General features: G+C 41.3%; 1 protein-coding gene across 1 annotated transcript in view; it reads right to left on the bottom strand.

Moving 5' to 3' along the window:
* The window catches only part of LOC115377866 (arf-GAP with dual PH domain-containing protein 1), a 38,789-nt gene that overhangs the window by 11,302 nt on the left and 10,370 nt on the right, over positions 1-17,117 (bottom strand). Inside the window, 4 exon segments of the mRNA XM_030077925.1 lie at positions 355-437; positions 4,260-4,319; positions 4,321-4,379; positions 9,907-10,034. Coding sequence (XP_029933785.1) covers positions 355-437; positions 4,260-4,319; positions 4,321-4,379; positions 9,907-10,034 — 330 coding nt within the window.

The raw sequence follows: 17,117 nt of genomic DNA, 5'->3' as shown, positions 1-17,117 counted from the left end.
GTTATAATTATATATTTTATTTTATTATTTTTTTTATTATTATTATTATTTTTTTTTATTGTTATTTATTTAATAATTTTCAGGACTTTTTTGGTTGCTTAAGTTAAGGTAATTTCCTTGTTTTGTTTTATTTTATTATTATTATTTTTAACATTTTTTGAGTCATTTTCTTGTAACTTCTTACTAACTTGTTGTTAACTCAGGGTCTGTTTTTGTCAAGTTGCTGACTGAAAGAAATCAAATGAATCTGTTGTGGTTTCAAACAGTTAAGGAACTAAATCTAGTCAGTGTACATACAAATTGTTCCTGTGTGTGCGTGTGTGTGTGTGTGTGTGTGTGTGTGTGCGCGCTCACCTGCAGAGTAGGGCTCCTGCTTCTCGATGAACTCAAACTCGTTCCTCTCGTAGCGAGCTCTGATCCACTGCTCCCTCAGCAGCCTGGAACACACACACACACACACACACACACACACACACACACACACACAGGCGACTCATCAACACACCGCACCGACGCTCTGTTTTTATTTATCTATTTATTTCATAACCTCTACAGAGCTGTGTGTGTGTGTGTGTGTGTGTGTGTGTGTGTGTGTGTGTGTGTGTTCAACATTGATAAATCACTGCTGCATTACTTTTGACACTTGAGCAGAATCACGGTGAACAAATGAGGCGACCACTGAGATGAACAGGCTCCACCAGCCGCAGTGTTTCTGTTTGTTTGTTTGTTTGTTTGTTTGTTTATCCTCATCAGTGAAGTTGACAAGGATTATGGGAAATGAGGTCTAAATTTTGATCAACAACGGCACCGACATGAAATAGAAGCTGCCTATGATTTCAGCTGTAATCACATTGTTACAGGCATTATACAAATATATATTTATACCTTATATACATATTATTATTATTATTATTATTATTATTATTATCATCATCATAGGCATAGATATCATGCAATGATGGCAATTTCTGAGGAATGTGCCTCATTTCTGCTCTGTGTGTCTTTCTGTACAACAAATATTTGCTGCAAAACGATGAGAATGATCAGGGAGCAAGACGTAATAATAACTGGCATTTTTATTAGCAGTTATTAGTCAGTCATATCATCATTTAGGTGTTTTGAAGCTCGTTTCGAAATGATTCCTAAAGGTTTGAGGTTTGCCGTTGACTCCTGGAGTATGTGTTCTAATGCAATCTTCAGATAAATGTTGCTCTTTTGGATTTTTTTTTTTTTTTTCATTGCACATGCAATAAACCTTTCTTGTTACAGACTCCTGCTCTTGTCTTGGAATTAAAAGGAAAAAAAGAGGGGAATTTGATTTGTGCTGGATGTTTTTCAAATCCAAATGATCCACTGTGTAAATCAGACAGCTGCTGTACGGTTCATTGATTCACTTCGACGGTGCTAAGCTAACGACTCCCATAGACTTCAAGTCTTTATGCTAAGCTAATCGGAAATCTACCCGTAGGAACTGAAGCAGTGGACGTACAGAGGAGAAAGTGGTTTTGAACATCTTGTCTGAGTCTGGGGAGGTCGGGAAAAGGGGGGATTTCGCCCAAAACGTTGGACTATTCCTTTAAGAACCAAGTGAACTGAGTGTGAACCCTCGATGGCTCGATTAAACCCTAAAATGAGAAGCGACGAGGGGATTTATCTCGAATGTGACCTGCAGTCGCCTCCCGCTGTCCTTTGAGCTGTCGCTCTCTGCGCTGCAAGCAACAGCTGAGCTTTGAACGTGAGAAAAAAAAAAAAAAAAAAACGATCACAGCCTTATCTTCCCACAACTCTAATGGATGAATCGTAAAATTAATTCGGTGCTGCGATGACTCAGTGGTTCACCGACGCTGCAGTAAAGGAGGCAATCTGGATTTTACAGCCTTCCTCCTCCTCCTCCTCCTCGACAGTCAGCACATCACCATGCCAACAACCCCTCTCTCTCTCTCTCTCTCTTTGGTTCGGTATCTCTCTCTCTCTCTCGCCCCTCCACGCTGCACATTTCTCCCTTTCATTTGCCTCTCTTCATCTCAGCAAAATAAAACACGTCTGCTATCAGCGTGGAGAGGTGAGGACGTCTCGCTCTCGTCAGGCGCTTCGTTTGAGCGGCGCCTCCTCGTGACAAATCCACCTCAAACTACCGAGCGCGGCCGCCCGCCTTTTTTTTAGGCTTCGCCGTGACTCAGACGTCGGGAAACGCTCGTCTCGCTCGTCTGCGTTCCTCTCTCATTTCACTTCTTTGTCTCCGCCGCTCCCTTTTTCTTTTTTTTTCTTTTCTTTTCTTTTTCTTTTTTTTTTTTTGATCCATTTATGCCCACGTCTGTCAGAGCGAGGCGGCTGCGGCGAGGCGAGCTGATGGATGGACAAACCTGGAGCGCCCGAGGAAACATCTGTCACTGCCTCGTCTTTGGAGCCCGAGACAAAAAGGCAGAGAGGAAGCACGATTTCAGCTTCTCTCAGATGCCGATGGATGTTTAAAAGAAAAAAAAAATGTCTCGTTGGTACAGAAAAAGCAACACGCTTCAGCAGAAAAAAAAAAAAAAAAAAAAAAAAAAAAACGTCATCGGTTTAATGAACTCCCATCGACCTCGGAGAGTCGCTGAATTCGTGCTTCCTTTCACACCGAGATTACCCAGCGCAACATGCCGGGTCACCGTTTTCGTTCTTCAACACTCCTCCTCCTCCTCTCTCTCTCTCTCACACACACACACACACACATTCTTCAAACACACACACATACAAGAGGAGGAGGCAAGTTCAGAGGTGTGAAACGGAGAATCTGAATTTAGAGCAACAATGTCCCGCTGTACGTTTTTTATCACTTTCACACATTGCAGCGTGCGGTGTGATTTCCACTACCTCTGCCTGTTTTTTGTCGTTTGTAAAAGAGGAAACGCGATTCGATTCAGTTTCAGTCAGCACCGCCTTAATTATCCTACATTCAGGCAGGAAAGAAGCTGAACAGGACAAGTTAGATTTGTATTAAAGTGTAGAGTCATGCAGAGGCAGCAATCACACGTGTGTAACTGAAATTATAATGATTCTTATCGAAAATGTTTATTTTCACATTATTTAGAGTCTTGGGGAAGATAGGAATTTGAGACATTTTTCAGATTTATTATCCCCCGTCGTTCAGAGGCTGTAGTGAGCTCAGTTTTAAAGCTAGACAAGCGAAGGAACTGATCGCGGTTCAAAAGTAAAGTTTGGCTAAATTTGGCGAGGGAAAATCTGGCATGGCTATTTTCAAAGGGGTCCCTTGACCTCTGACCTCCAGATGTCTCCACGGCTCTCCCCTTTGCAGACACGCCCACCTCATGCTGATCCCATGCAGTTTGGGCCACAAAGCCTGCAGTCCACATGTGTTCTTGTGGCCTGTTGTAAAATGGTGTGTGTGTGCAGGACTGGGGCCTAAACAGTCTGGAGCTGCATCAGTTGGCTTTGACTGGAAAGCTGAGACTCTTGTGGATTCAATGAGCCACATTTGATTCCTGTGTGATGATGTTGGCCCCCATAGCAGCCATTTCACTGCAGGCAGAGCATTTTGTCAAACTGGACGTCGCTGGAGAAAATGACCGCTAGTGACCTCTAGGAGAATCACAGCCTCATGAAACTTTACAGACACAAACTAGAGAGCGAGGCCGTTCAGAGGAAGTCTGGTTCTCCAGGTCGACTGACAATGAGGGCGAGTTTCTGACACATTTCCAGAACTGGACACTCAACATCCAGTCACTGAAAAATGCACCTCCATGGTTATTGATTCTCAAGTGGTCACAAAGAATCAAATTTTGTACCAAATCTCTGTAATAAATGGTATCAACCCAAAACGGCTGTAACACCTTATGCTATCATCATATCTTCATATAATCCCATCATAATGTTCTAATCCTGATACACGCAGATTTATGACTAAATTCACTTGACACACAGAGTTGAGCTGCATCTCAAATTAATCTCCAGGTTCCCACCTTTCAGATGATGCTGGATGATGATGGAAAAACATGGAAAAAGCAGGTAATTACCGGACCGACCGGCTAATAAATTTCATGCTCATTCCACATTTGTTGTAAGCTGAGTGTAAAACCTGGTGTAAAAATGGCATAACTCACTCTAAAGGAGACGAACTGCCTTCAGACCCTTTTGATATGGCTTTTATGACTTTAACCTATAACTATATGAGGTCTGAGCCATAACAGGTGCCAGGCTTCAGCTCTCAGGTATCATTATATTTTATGTCATAATGGAGATCATAATGCCTGACACTCAACTTGCAGTCAGTGTGTGTCGGTCTGTAGTAGAAGAAAGCGGGAACTTCTGCTCGTACTTTGCTTGGCTGCATTGTTTCCACTCGCGGCCACGAGGGGAAGAGACGGGACAAGCAAACTCCCCTGGTCACTAACATTAACATTTGAATACTGTTTGTGCACTTAACATTCAAATTACGACTTACGTTCACCATAGTTTGTAAAATTAAAACCCCTGGAAATGATGTTTTTTCTCCATAAAGACAACTAGGAACCAGACAATAAGATGAAAACAACTTGACGTGAGATGACAACAAGAGGGCTAAAGAGGAGATAACCTGAGCTCTTAGTGAAGTTATGCAGGTTACAGTGACGGGCTGCGCTTGGCTGGGGGGGGGGATTAATTGCCGAAATGGCTAAGCCGTGTGGGGAGAGCGTTCCCGTTCCCTCCGCCGTGCATTTCATCCAGAGATAATCCCTGAGCCCAATCCGGCCGGACTGAACTGAACTCACAACAGGCCTGTCTTATCCTCTGAGGGCCGGTGGAAGCGGTGCAGCGCTGTGACGTGACATTTCTGACATGTCAATACTGAGCTCCCATCCTCAGCGTCCAGTTTATTAGGTTCACACAAAAAGCTCACGGCTCCAGGACAGGGGCAAAAATCCCATTTCATTATTGCGGGGGGACAATAAACAGCAAAATTTCAGAGAGTAATTGCTGGGGCGGGGGGCGTGACCTGTACCTCCCTCTTTCTCTCTTACACTCCTTTGAAACTTGCCGTACAGCGTTGAGCCCTCAGCATGTTCATATGTTTTAAATAATGCTATTAAAAGCAATAATTCTCTGACCAAATTTCTTTGCTCACTGTTTTATTTCCACTACAGTCCATCAAAGTAGCTTTACAAGAACTAGAAACTCAAAATAAGCTCTAAAACTAGAGGAAATACCTTGAATAATCCAACTACATCAAACTACTCTTCAAAAAACAGATCTATTGTCGTGTCAACAAAAAAAAAAAAAGCAAGATATGGCATCAACTAGTGACATACAGTATATGTTTGAGCTGTACAGTCCCTTTTAGATTATATAAGAAAATGAAAGGAAACTATGCCACAAAATAATGAAACTTAAAATGCAAAAAAAAAAAAAAGATATCCATCTAGAGACAAAGTGAAAATATCAGTAAAATATGATCCGATTTCTGACATTAATATCCTGACAGACATACATTTTTAACACTTAAAAACACACTGTTTTACATTTATAATTAGCACCGCTTGTATTGTGCTTTCATTGAATATTACTATATTATTCAAAATTATTTATTAGTGTTAAAATGTTTTTTCTTGGGGGGACAACTTTATGGATGGAGGGGTTTTGTCCCCCCCGAATCCCTCGGGATTTCCGCCTATGGCTCCAGACGGTCAGTCACACGCGAGAATAAAACCTGCAGGGTCGAGTTAGATAGATAGATAGATAGATAGATAGATAGATAGATAGATACTTTATTCATCCCGAAGGAAATTCGCAGTTTTTCAGCAGTATCCACAGATTACAGATTAAATAAATAAAAAATAAAGAATAAAAAATCAAGAAAAAATAAAGAATAAGATCTATTCGACTACAAGTTAGAAGATGCAACATGGAATTTAGGAGACTGGTTTACTTTAGTGCTCACTCATTTCTCTTTTTAAAGATTTTTTTTTTGTTTTATTTTGCTGTTTTGTAGAGCTGATGCTGGATTTGAAGTCAGGCCGCTGCGGTAAAGGACTCAGCCTTGATAACAAACGTTTGCTGAGCTGATGCTTCATGCGGATCATGAAGATGCTGAGCCTGGCTTCCTTTTCTCCGTTCATTTCATGATCATTCTTTTTTTTTTTTTTTTTTTTTTTGCACTGCTGGTCAGAGTAAGGAAGCGACGTGAATGTGTCACTCTGGCCTCTGCTGACTTCTCCATGAGGCTTGGTGATTACTTGTGACACTTTACAGGCTAAACTCAGTGGTTCTCAAACCGGCAGTCGAGACCACCCAGGGGGCTGTTTCAATATGCAAAATTATCATGATTACTCTTTCATGTTACTTATTTCTGTTTTCCTGTGAAATACTGAGTGATTTTAAAACGTGACGCCTCCTCTGATAATTAAGCAAACGAAACAGCCTGAGCAGGTGGGCATTATTCAGGTGGGCTGTCTGAAGTGTTTGAAGGGATTACAAGCCAAAAAGACTGAGAACCACTGGACTCATTATCTGCTTTTATGTTGAGATTATTCCTGTTATCTTTGTTGTTATTATATATCTTTGTTAGTTTGTCATCACTTTTCTGCAGTCGTATTATCTACTGCATGCCAATCATGTGCTCTGTGTAATACTGTGAAATTAACTCATTTTTAACTAGGTGGAGGCTTCATACAGGCCCTACACTGTGCATCATTCGCTCTCTTCATTATTTTTATTGAGTTTTAAATAGTGCAAAACTAAAACTCAATTAATTAATTACAAAAAATGATATATTAATTGATGATGAAATAATAGTTTGCTGCAGCCCTCGACCTCTTGCACACTTGTTGACCAGGAATTGTGTGATAAATGAAACAAAATGCCTCATTGATGAAAGACGTCAGAGGAGAATATATAGTAAGAAGTGTTCAAGGTAAAAGGCAGGAGTATGAAAATTACCGTTTAGTAAACGAACGGGTGTGCAGAGCAGCATCTCAGGAGCTGTTTTTTTATTTTTTTCCTCCCTGAACTGAGTCATCGGTCACATCCAGTAATCTCAATAATCCTAATTATTGTGCTTCCTGTTTGGGTTTAGCACCCACTCCCTTACTCCTCCACCCTCCGGCTGTTATTATTTATTATTTATTTTATTTATTTATTTTTTGCATCTCACTTCCACCCAATTCTCCTCCAAATCCACATCACTGTTTTCCTTCCATCCACTGTCCTCCCACATCTCCAACCTCTAGATATGTTTCCTCACACGTCTCATCACTACCAGCTTCCCGGCCCTCCTCTCCTCTCCTCTCCTCTCCTCTCCTCTCCTCTCCTCTCCTCTCCTCTCCTGAGCGGCGTGGGCGTTTCAGCACAACTTTGAACCGCGTTCGAGGGCTGCCTGCACTCTCCTTGTGCCGGAGCCAAAGACTCTGCACAGGCGTTTCGATTTTAACACGCCGCACCTCGTGTTCTCGTCAGGCTTATTCCACTTTCGCACAGCACCACCGCAAAAATATGTCGACAGATTTCCACAGAACCTGCCTTACCTGCTGCCACGCTGTTTCAGATGATTACTTTCACCGTCGACTGATTATTTTTTTAGATTGATCAATTGATCATTTCGCCTATTAAGTGTCAAAACTAACCACAAATGCTAATGGGAAGAGATCAGAGCCCAAAATGAGCAGCAGCCAAAAAATAGGGATTCATACAATTTTTTTTTTCTTAATTATTATTATAAGTAGTAGTAGTAGTAGTAGCAGTATAGTAGTAGTAATAGTAGTACTAGTAGGATTACAGTAGTTTTTGTTGTTGGTATTATGTGCTAGATTACATTAAAAGAGCAAAAATACACAAAAATGGATTAAATGTAAATGTATTCCAAAGCTATTTATTTAAATTGTAGGTTAAATAGGCCTCACATACAAACAGGTGCAGGTGAGCTCAAATCGCCATGGCAACTGCTTTACTATTTTGAAAAACCTGAACCAATCAAGTGCACAGCGATGCATTATCAACGACTGGTAGGTAGATTGTATAGTCTTGATTTAAGTATTAATTTTATAATATGAATGATCCTGGTGATCTGAGTGAAGCTGGAATCTCAGCAGATGTCTGGGATTTTTAATCAGTAAGGGACTACGATGATTGATCCATTATCAGACTAATACTTGTTTAATTTTCTGTCGATCAGCTAATTGATTAATCGACTCAAGGCAGGCGAGCCCAGCCTCTTCTGCCCTGCAGGAAAGTCTTTAAATGGCGCTGAGCAAATTGGATTAGTTATGAAATAACAGTGTATTGATCCTTGTGGGGAGTTTCCCTTTTCATTTGCCTTCCTCCGCAGGGTTAGGGTCGAGGTCAGGGGTCAGAGGTCAGGGGTCGGGGTTGAGCTACAGAGCAGCTTTGTTAAGGCTGGCAGGGACTCAAACAAGAAGACTTTAGAGGAGCAGACGCTTCGTGAAAGAGGAGCTCGAACCCGAATCTGTGAGCTACGAGATCGTCTTTCACCTCGCACACCAAACCCTCTCTGTAAGTCAGAGGACTGTTACATTAACGTGATAAAGTGGCAAATATTAGCCTTATCCTTTCTCCACGCTGAACGTCTGCATGTTGGCTTCCATGCACGCCCGACGGTGGAGGTGTGGTCACATTTTCTCCTGTTGTTGTAATTTACCACCTTTTGGTTTTCTGTGTTTTCTATTTAGAATATTTTACTGACTGCTGAAGGTATTGTTTGTGTTTAAATGTTACCGAGACTTTGTATGTGATAATTAAGATAGTTAAAATGAGAACAACTTTCTTCTGTCATCCATTTTTTTCTGTTTGTGGCGTTAAGGGGAAGTTCTTATGAAAAATCAATCTCTTGTTTTCTGGTATCTCCCTAATTCTGGTGCCTCGTGTCCAAATATTTGACGTTTCTCGGCTCCAGCCCTCTCCAGTCAGGTTATGCATTTTAGTTTACTTAAGTACTTTTTTGCCGAGGTATCCTGATCACTTAAATTACAAGTGCAAGCACATGAGAGAGCACAGATTCTGTCGGCTCTCTCATTCAAAACAAACAGACAAACCATTTAGACTGAACGGACAAAACGTGGAATAAGAAAAGTTTAATGGTTAGATTTTTTTCAGATTAGTCTAAACAGACGTTGTTCTCTTGATTTCGGTTATTGTAGCTACAAAAGAGATGAGTTGAAACAACTATTATGGATCACAATGCGTACTTTTAACTTCAGTATATTTTTGCGTTGAGTGTCAGCAACTTTGCAGTGAATTTGGAGATAATTAAGCTCAAGAGGGAAGCTCTATGTTGACTGTACGGTTCGATGAAGTTGGTGATTACTAGATTCAGGAGGAACATTTTTTAGTGTTTATTCTATGTATTTTGTATTTTGGGATGTTTTGGGTGTGTGTGGATGTTTTTAATCTATATATCTGCAGCACACTGCGGGGCAGTTTCCAGGACAGGAGCTTTCCAAAACACATCTTCTCTTAACTTCAGATTAGTTACCTCCTCAGTTAGTCCTTGTTTAAATTCAATTTAAAGGAACAGACCACCTTTTTTTTTTTTTTTTTTTTTTTTTTTTTGTAATTTTCAGGGATTTTTTTCTAGGTTTCTGGTAATATTCTGGTAAATTCTTTTGCTTTTTTTAACCAATCGTTCCTTTTTTGGCTTATCTGCTAATGGCCATTGTTTTTGAGAGAGAAATCTAATGAACTTGCTCACAACCGAGGAAAAACATGAGATGGAAGTTAAGAAGAAGAAGAAGAAGAAGAAGAAGAAGAGGAAAAGTTAGACCTGCTTCCTTTAATTTAAAACTTCCTTTACTCCACTCTACAGATGAACTATTTCAATCCACGAGTTATTCCAGTTTAAAAAGAGCATTTTAGTCTGGGACTACGCGTTTAATCCCTGTCTCGGAAAGCGCTCCGGTATGTTTGCCGTTGTCGCCCCACCTCCACCTCGCTGGCATCCCACGTGTCCTGGACAGACTTGACCCGGCTGATGTGGGGGATGCTCCGGTGCAGGAGCGAGCAGGCCTGGCAAACAAACACACCCAAAGTCAGCGACGCCCAATCCGGCTCTGCGGGGGAGAAGAGGAGAGAGAAAAAAAAAAAAAAAAAAAAACAGAGGCAGAGGTGAGGTCGGAAAATAAGAATAAAGAGAATCAGGAGTGGAGACGAGAGGAGGAAATGAAAACGGGGGGGATGAAAGGGATACAGGAGGACGACAGAGGAGCGGTGGTGGAGATAAGGTGTGTGTGTGTGTGTGCGTGTGTGTGTGTGTGTCATGGCACTGCAACAAAGAGAACAACAGCTCAAGGTTCAGGCTATAAATACTGAAAGTGCTGATGCCGGCGCTGCTAAGAGGTAATAGGTGCAAAGTAAATGAGGCAAATATAACAGGAGTGAGGGGGATAGGTTCTCTGTGTGTGTGTAAAAGTGCATGTGTGTGTGTGTGTGTGTGTGTGTGAGTCCCAGCTCATTAAGGACAGCAGGGTAGCAGAATATGATTTGGGGGAAATCCTATTTAGCGGCAGTGACAGGAAGCAGAGCGGCTGACAGGCTAGTTATCAGGTTAGCAGCATCGCCAGACTCCCAAATTTACTTTAATAACAACATGACACACACATGCACCCATTCATACAGAATATGCATGCACACACACGCACACACACACACCCCGAATTCAGTCGCACACACAAGTAAAACCAAACATGCAGGCACACATTCAAATATACATGCAAGTACACACATGCAATCAGGAATGCACGCACACACACACAAACACCTATGAGGATTTGTGCGGCACATATGCTGGTAACCGCCAACACACAGCGCACAAAACACACACACACACACACACACACACACTCAGATCATTGTACTGGAAAACTAAGAGCCTAATTAGCAGTCACAGACTGTGCAGAAGGAAAAAAAAAAGAAAAAAATGAAAACAAATAGGTTTTCGACTCTGCAACGTGACACAGCAAATGCATCTGGTGGGTGCTCAGCAAAGGTATGTCTGACTCCTGAGATCACACCCAGACTCTGAGCAGCGCCGACAGCCGCCGCCGGAAGTCGTCAGAGAGACAGAACTGGACGAGAGAGAGACAAGAGTAGGGAAGGGAGGGAGAGGAGAGAGAGATGGAGAGAGCAGAGAGAGAGAGGAAGTAGAGGACGCCTGGAAACACAGATTGGAGTTTTCATTCTACAAACATTTCTCTGACACCGAGCTGCGCTGGTTCACTAACTAGCAGACATCAATGGCAATGGAATACCCAAAAAAAAAATAAAATAAATAAAAACATACTAATATGAATTTGTATTTTGACTTTTAATGTAATTGTTTGTGTTCTTCCCTTTTTATCACTGCTAATAAATATGTATTGCCCAGCTTGCCTCCCCCAAAAGAGAGAAAGAAATCTACAAAAACCTGATCACAAAAAAAAAAAATAGAAATTTATTTAAACTTCCAAATGGTAATGACTTATTCTCTCCTTTGTACGTGACTGTGGCATTTATGATGATAGCTATAGTCCACTTTGAACTTAGATAATCAGATAACTAGCTGCCCTGATAACGAATGGCTAGATTGCAGTAGAGTGCAGTACTAGGTATTATCATTCACCAGTTATTATCATTCTCCCCTCTTCTTTCCTTATTCCTTTTTCCTCTTATGCTTCATTCACACCATAAGTATCAAGTTATTTTCAACAGAAGCTACAAACACACAGCGGCCTTCGACTTTCTCCAACGCTGCACGGTTATGGAGAAGTGACGGCCAATCCGCTATAAACCATGTTGTTGAACTTCCTGCACAGGGTTGCCAAGTCTGTGTTTTTTCCATGGAATTGGACTACTTTTTAAGTGTTGCCGCGGGTAACAAATTTTGTCCACGGGTGGGGCTTGGGCAGACCTATGGCGAACAGATGATGAATAATGCCTATGAATAAAGATTCATATTTTGAATGACTAATGTTTATACCCAAATCCTGTCAATGCAGAGGCATGAAACCTGCTGCCACGAGTTTGAGCCCACCAGTTTTTTGGGAGTTTTTTCCCATTCTTTTTTTTTATGTTGGAGACAGCCAGCAGTTTAACCGGTGAGCTGAAATGATTTTCATTCATAACACAGCCAATTTACACATATTTACACATATTTACACATCCTACCTACACACACATAAGCTATATATTGTAAGTAAATTATTAAAATGTTCTAAATTAACAGGATACGGTAATCAAGTTGAAATAAGGTATAATAGTAAATACATAGCCTATTACATATGTATTTGCTGTAAGTATATGACATTGTGAATGTCTGAGCTGAAGTAAGGTATCCCATATTATATTTTAAGTTCTGATATACTGTAAATTAAATTAAATTAAATTAAATTAAAATTGCCTTTAATGCTTATGGTGTTATTTTATAGATATTAGAGTGCATTTTGCAATTATAGCAATGCTGTTGGACTTTAAAAGCAACATATATGGATTTTTATGGGCATAATTTGAGTTCTGGTATTGGCCCGTTTTTTGGGGGGTTGGGGGTTTTGTGGGTTTTGGGCTGGTTTTGAGTTGCTGTTTGGCTTCTTTTGTCTCACAGACCTGGCAACCCTGTTCCTGCAGCTGGAAATGGAGGAAAAACTAATTCTTAATGATGAACTGATGGTCCAGAAACCCGTTATGTTCATCTCGTCCACTGATACTCGATGAGAAACTCTGCGATAACGTCGCTCCTGCTGCGAAGCCGTTTTGTAGCGTCGTCGCCCGACTCCTGCAGCAGAGTCAGAGATCACATGGCTGCAGGCACACAGGTCCAAAAATGCAAACTCAGTGAAGGGTTCTGCTGTTGTTCTCAGTTCCTAGTTTTCCTTGAAATCGTTTATTTCGCTTTGCTGACAGAATAAAGAAAATCCATTTTGTTTGTTTGGGTTCGTTCTCGTTTCTTGTCCAGCAGCAGAATCAGAAATCAAACGGTCAAAACGTACATGGATCCAGAAAGTAACTGAACCGTATTTTATAATAATTTGACACTTCACTGGAAAGATCATCTTTGCATTTAAACTGCAGTGTTTGATGTGTACAGTGGTGGAAAAAAGTTTTTGGACACCCTTAAAATTTTACACAATCTCAAATATTATCATGAAATATTTGTGGAAAAATCTTTTTTGTGTTTCAAAAGGCATGGCTGCATTAGACAGATACAAACAAATACAAATTATATTTTTTTGTTTATTTGTTAAACTAAATTCTTGACAGTGTAATCTTTATCTTCAGGCGTGTTTCCTGCGTTAGGTTCCTTGTTTTAGCCATTTTTGTGTCTGAAGAACTTTCAGATGTGCTGGCTTTATATAGACCCCAAGCTTGGCAACAAAAATTGTGTCTTTTAATAAAAAGAACGACCTTCATCACTGGTATTGTATTTTTATATGTATTTTTATGGAATCCAATCAATTTTAAGTTTTTTATTTTAATTTTTTATTAATTTTATTTTTAGGATTTGTTTAGTATAGTGTGACTGGACTAAAAGAATTGCACTTGAAGACCTAAGAGTGATTCTTAATGCAATATTTCACAAATGCATGGGGTGTCCGAAAACTTTTTTCCACCACTGTATTTGGGGTTGAAACGGATCTCCACGTCGCTGCTTGAGGTCGTGCGTTCTGATTGGTCAGTCACTTGTGGCTGTCTGTGTAAAGGAATCCAACAACACGCCTGTCAGAGCAGAAACATAAAAGCCTCAATGCAAACACCGCCATGCTGTTTTTACATTGTGTTTGGCGATAAAATGTGCTTTAGATAAAAAAAACGGGTTTTGGCTCCACCCATTGAGGTTTAAATCAACCAATGGGATTATTTCTGCCTCGAGAGCAGCTCCGCCTCCCAGAAACAATGAAAACTCTGATTCAAGATGCAGTTATCAAGTAAATAAATCTGCAAGATGGAGCCTTTAGATTGGATTTGCAGCGACCTTTCTCCAGGATTTTGAAACACCGACTGGAGACTGGAGAGGCCTCAGCTGACTGGGGGTGAGTGTGTGCACATGTATGTTGTTGGTGTGTGTGTGTGTGTGTGTGTGTGTGTGCACTGTGTTTATGCACATGTATGGAACGTGTGCACGGGCACGAGCAGCTTGGCACAGCGTGTCTTCAATGGCTGGCACTCAGACGTCTCCACGTTCTCTCTCCATCTCACGCTCTCTGTAGCTGCCATTTCTCACACAAGGAGGCCCTCAGCGTGGTGTACTGCAGCCATGTGAATACACACACACACACACACACACATATACGCAGGGCTCGATGAGAGTGTGTAATACTCATGGGAGTCATATGAGAGCTGAAGGAGAGAGAAAATGGGGAGGGAGGCAGGGAGCGGGGCAAAAAAAAAATATATTCCAGCATTTCCCAGTCCTCTTGGGGTGGGGAGAAAGCCTAGATGGAGATGCCACATAACTGCCTGGCGAGGGGAGGAGGAGGAGGGAGTCGGGTTAGAGACGGGGAAGAGAAGGGGATGGGAGGGGGAGGAGAGAACCGCAGGAGAGGCGGTGGAAAGAGTGGAGGCTCCTCAGCAACCGGAGAGGAGACGGGAACCCAGAAACAGATCAGAAAGAGGACGGAGTGAGGAAAAAAACATGAAGGAGACTGAGAGAAGCCACGCCCTCTTGGACATTTTGTACCCTCCTCTTCCTCTGAGCTACAATTCGTCCAAATTATCACCTTCATCATCATCTTTGCCTTATTGTTCCTACGTATCACTCAGAATAGCAGGAGCACTGAGGAGTATTCACTTTGCTTCTTGGCCAAAAAGTGAAACCATCTCGTTGCTCCATCACAGAGGCTCTGAAATGAGGGTTCGCGTACCCCTAGTGGTTTGTTGCAGTACTGCAGGGGGTACGTGAGATTTTTTAAAATGTTGATTTAAAAAATATCAGTCATGCATAATTCCTAAAATAATTCAGTTTTCTGTCCGAAGGTGTCAGATGTGTGTGTTTGTGGTTTAAATCTGCTGACGTCGTCGAGCGAGGACGTTTGCTCAATACGATCGACAAGCCGAGACGAAAATCCAGAAAACGGATTCGTGGCTGAAACGTAGCGGCGATGCAGCTGAAAACAAAGAAACAAAGAAGCAAAAATTTTACATATTTCAAAAAATATTTGAAAAAAGCTTGAGAATCATTGCTCCGTCACAAAGTTGGTGCCGAGATGATTATTTTAGCTGTGTTTAATCAAGGAAAGCCGCCTGACAACGGACGTTCATTCATTTTCATGGAGCTTCATGTGTTTGTCTACTAGATGTTTGTCCTCGTCTCTCCTGGCTGGTACAGGGGATTCAAACCTGCAACTTTACAGTCACAAACCCGATTCTCTAAGATATAAAATTAATTAATTAATTAAGTCTTTGGTTTCAGCTCTATTATATCTTTTTTTATCTTAAATAGCTACTCCTCCAGGAGATAATACAGGCATCGTGGCTTATTTTCCGTCTTTAATCCATCACAGTAAACATGAAGCCTTTATTTGGTTTTGTCAAACTCATAATTTGGTTTTCCTCAAATCTGAAATGAGGATTTACCTCTGGATTATCCATATTTGTGCCCAGGTTGAATGTTTTTTTTTTTTTTTTTTTCCCATCAGCGCTGTGTTGTGTTTTGCGCTCGTGTTTCCTGTCAATCAGCTGACAGCCGCAAGAAAAAAAAAAAAAAAAAATCTGAAGTTTCCTGGAGGAAATAATCGTCACCTTAAACACTCGCCTGTCACATCCGTGTCTTTTAATTCACGGTTAGGTTGCAAGCTGAGACAGTAATGAAATTTCAGTCTAGACCTGTCACTGCACGCTGCACGAGGAAAAACAAGGAAATACGCAATTACACACATCGTGCACTGCAAAGGCGTTACGGGAAAACTGAACAAGATGTAAACATTCATGGGAACACCAGGACAAAATCAAATACCACAATCTCTTTGACCAAATACCTCGACACTGATACTGTAGAGCTGAATATTAGCACTTTCATAAGACATTTACACAGAAGATATCAATAATTGTGATGAATAATCATTAGTCATGTGGATATGATGAGCAAGCAGGTAGAGGCGAATAACAGAGCAACTAGCAGCCATAATGCAGCCTTTAAAACTGGGAAAAGACAACATTTATGCAGCACCACCATATTCTCATATCCAAAATCCCAGATGATATCCAGCACAATATCAATATATTGATTTAATGCCCGGCCTTAGGCTATAACGATAATGAAACTAATATCCTCCTTTACACGTGCATTAGTGACTTCTGTATGCAAGTTGCATCAAATTGAGCTTTATCACTAAATTTGCAGCCAAAATCAAAATAAAAAAGCCCCTTTAGGGTGATATCGCTATGTTCAGTGAGCTCTCTTAGCTTTTGAATCGTGACATGCAATACTTTTTAAAAAATATATTAATTTATTTTGGATTATGATCAAACGCGAGGCTTCAAAGACGATGCTCTGATGCAGGGAAATTAAATCTCTCGCTTTTTCTGTGTACCGTGTGCCTTCACTGTCTCCCTGTTGCCAACATATATGCATACAAACACACAAACACACACACACACACACATCCCCACCCGACAGAGCCCTACTGACACAAAACACACAATCAGCCATTCAGAGATGAGGTCACTGCCGTCTGAGTCAGGCTTCAGACAGCACTCATGAAGATTACTGTGGCCGCATGACTGAGTAACCACACACACACACACACACACACACACACAGAGAGAGAGAGAGAGAAGAGGCTTCTCCCTGTGCACGGAGACGATGTTCCTCAACAGGATTACAGAGAACAACAGAGTCATGACATACAGGAGGAGGGAAATTCCTGCTGTAGTGTGACTCTGCTGTTTATCCGCTCCATGTGGAGGTCGAACATTTGGACCACATGTCTGTTGAACTGCCGCTGCACCCCGGCTCCATCCCCGAGAGGAAGTCTGGGGGGAAAAAAAAAAAAAAAAAAATCATCAACTTGTGCAGGAGTTACAGGGAATGATCCGGCGGCTTCTTGGTAGAGAGAGACAATACGGCTTTTTATTTGGCGGTGCGAGGCTGCGGAGGAGGGAGGAGCGCCTGCGGAGGATAAAAGCATGAACGTGTCCGTTTGTATGTTTCCCTGTAAACAAAA

Source organism: Myripristis murdjan, chromosome 19, assembly GCF_902150065.1.
Source record: "Myripristis murdjan chromosome 19, fMyrMur1.1, whole genome shotgun sequence".
Lineage (NCBI taxonomy): Eukaryota > Metazoa > Chordata > Actinopteri > Holocentriformes > Holocentridae > Myripristis > Myripristis murdjan.
The sequence above is the reverse complement of the archived record's forward strand: the minus strand, read 5'-3'. Positions and strand labels throughout refer to the sequence as shown.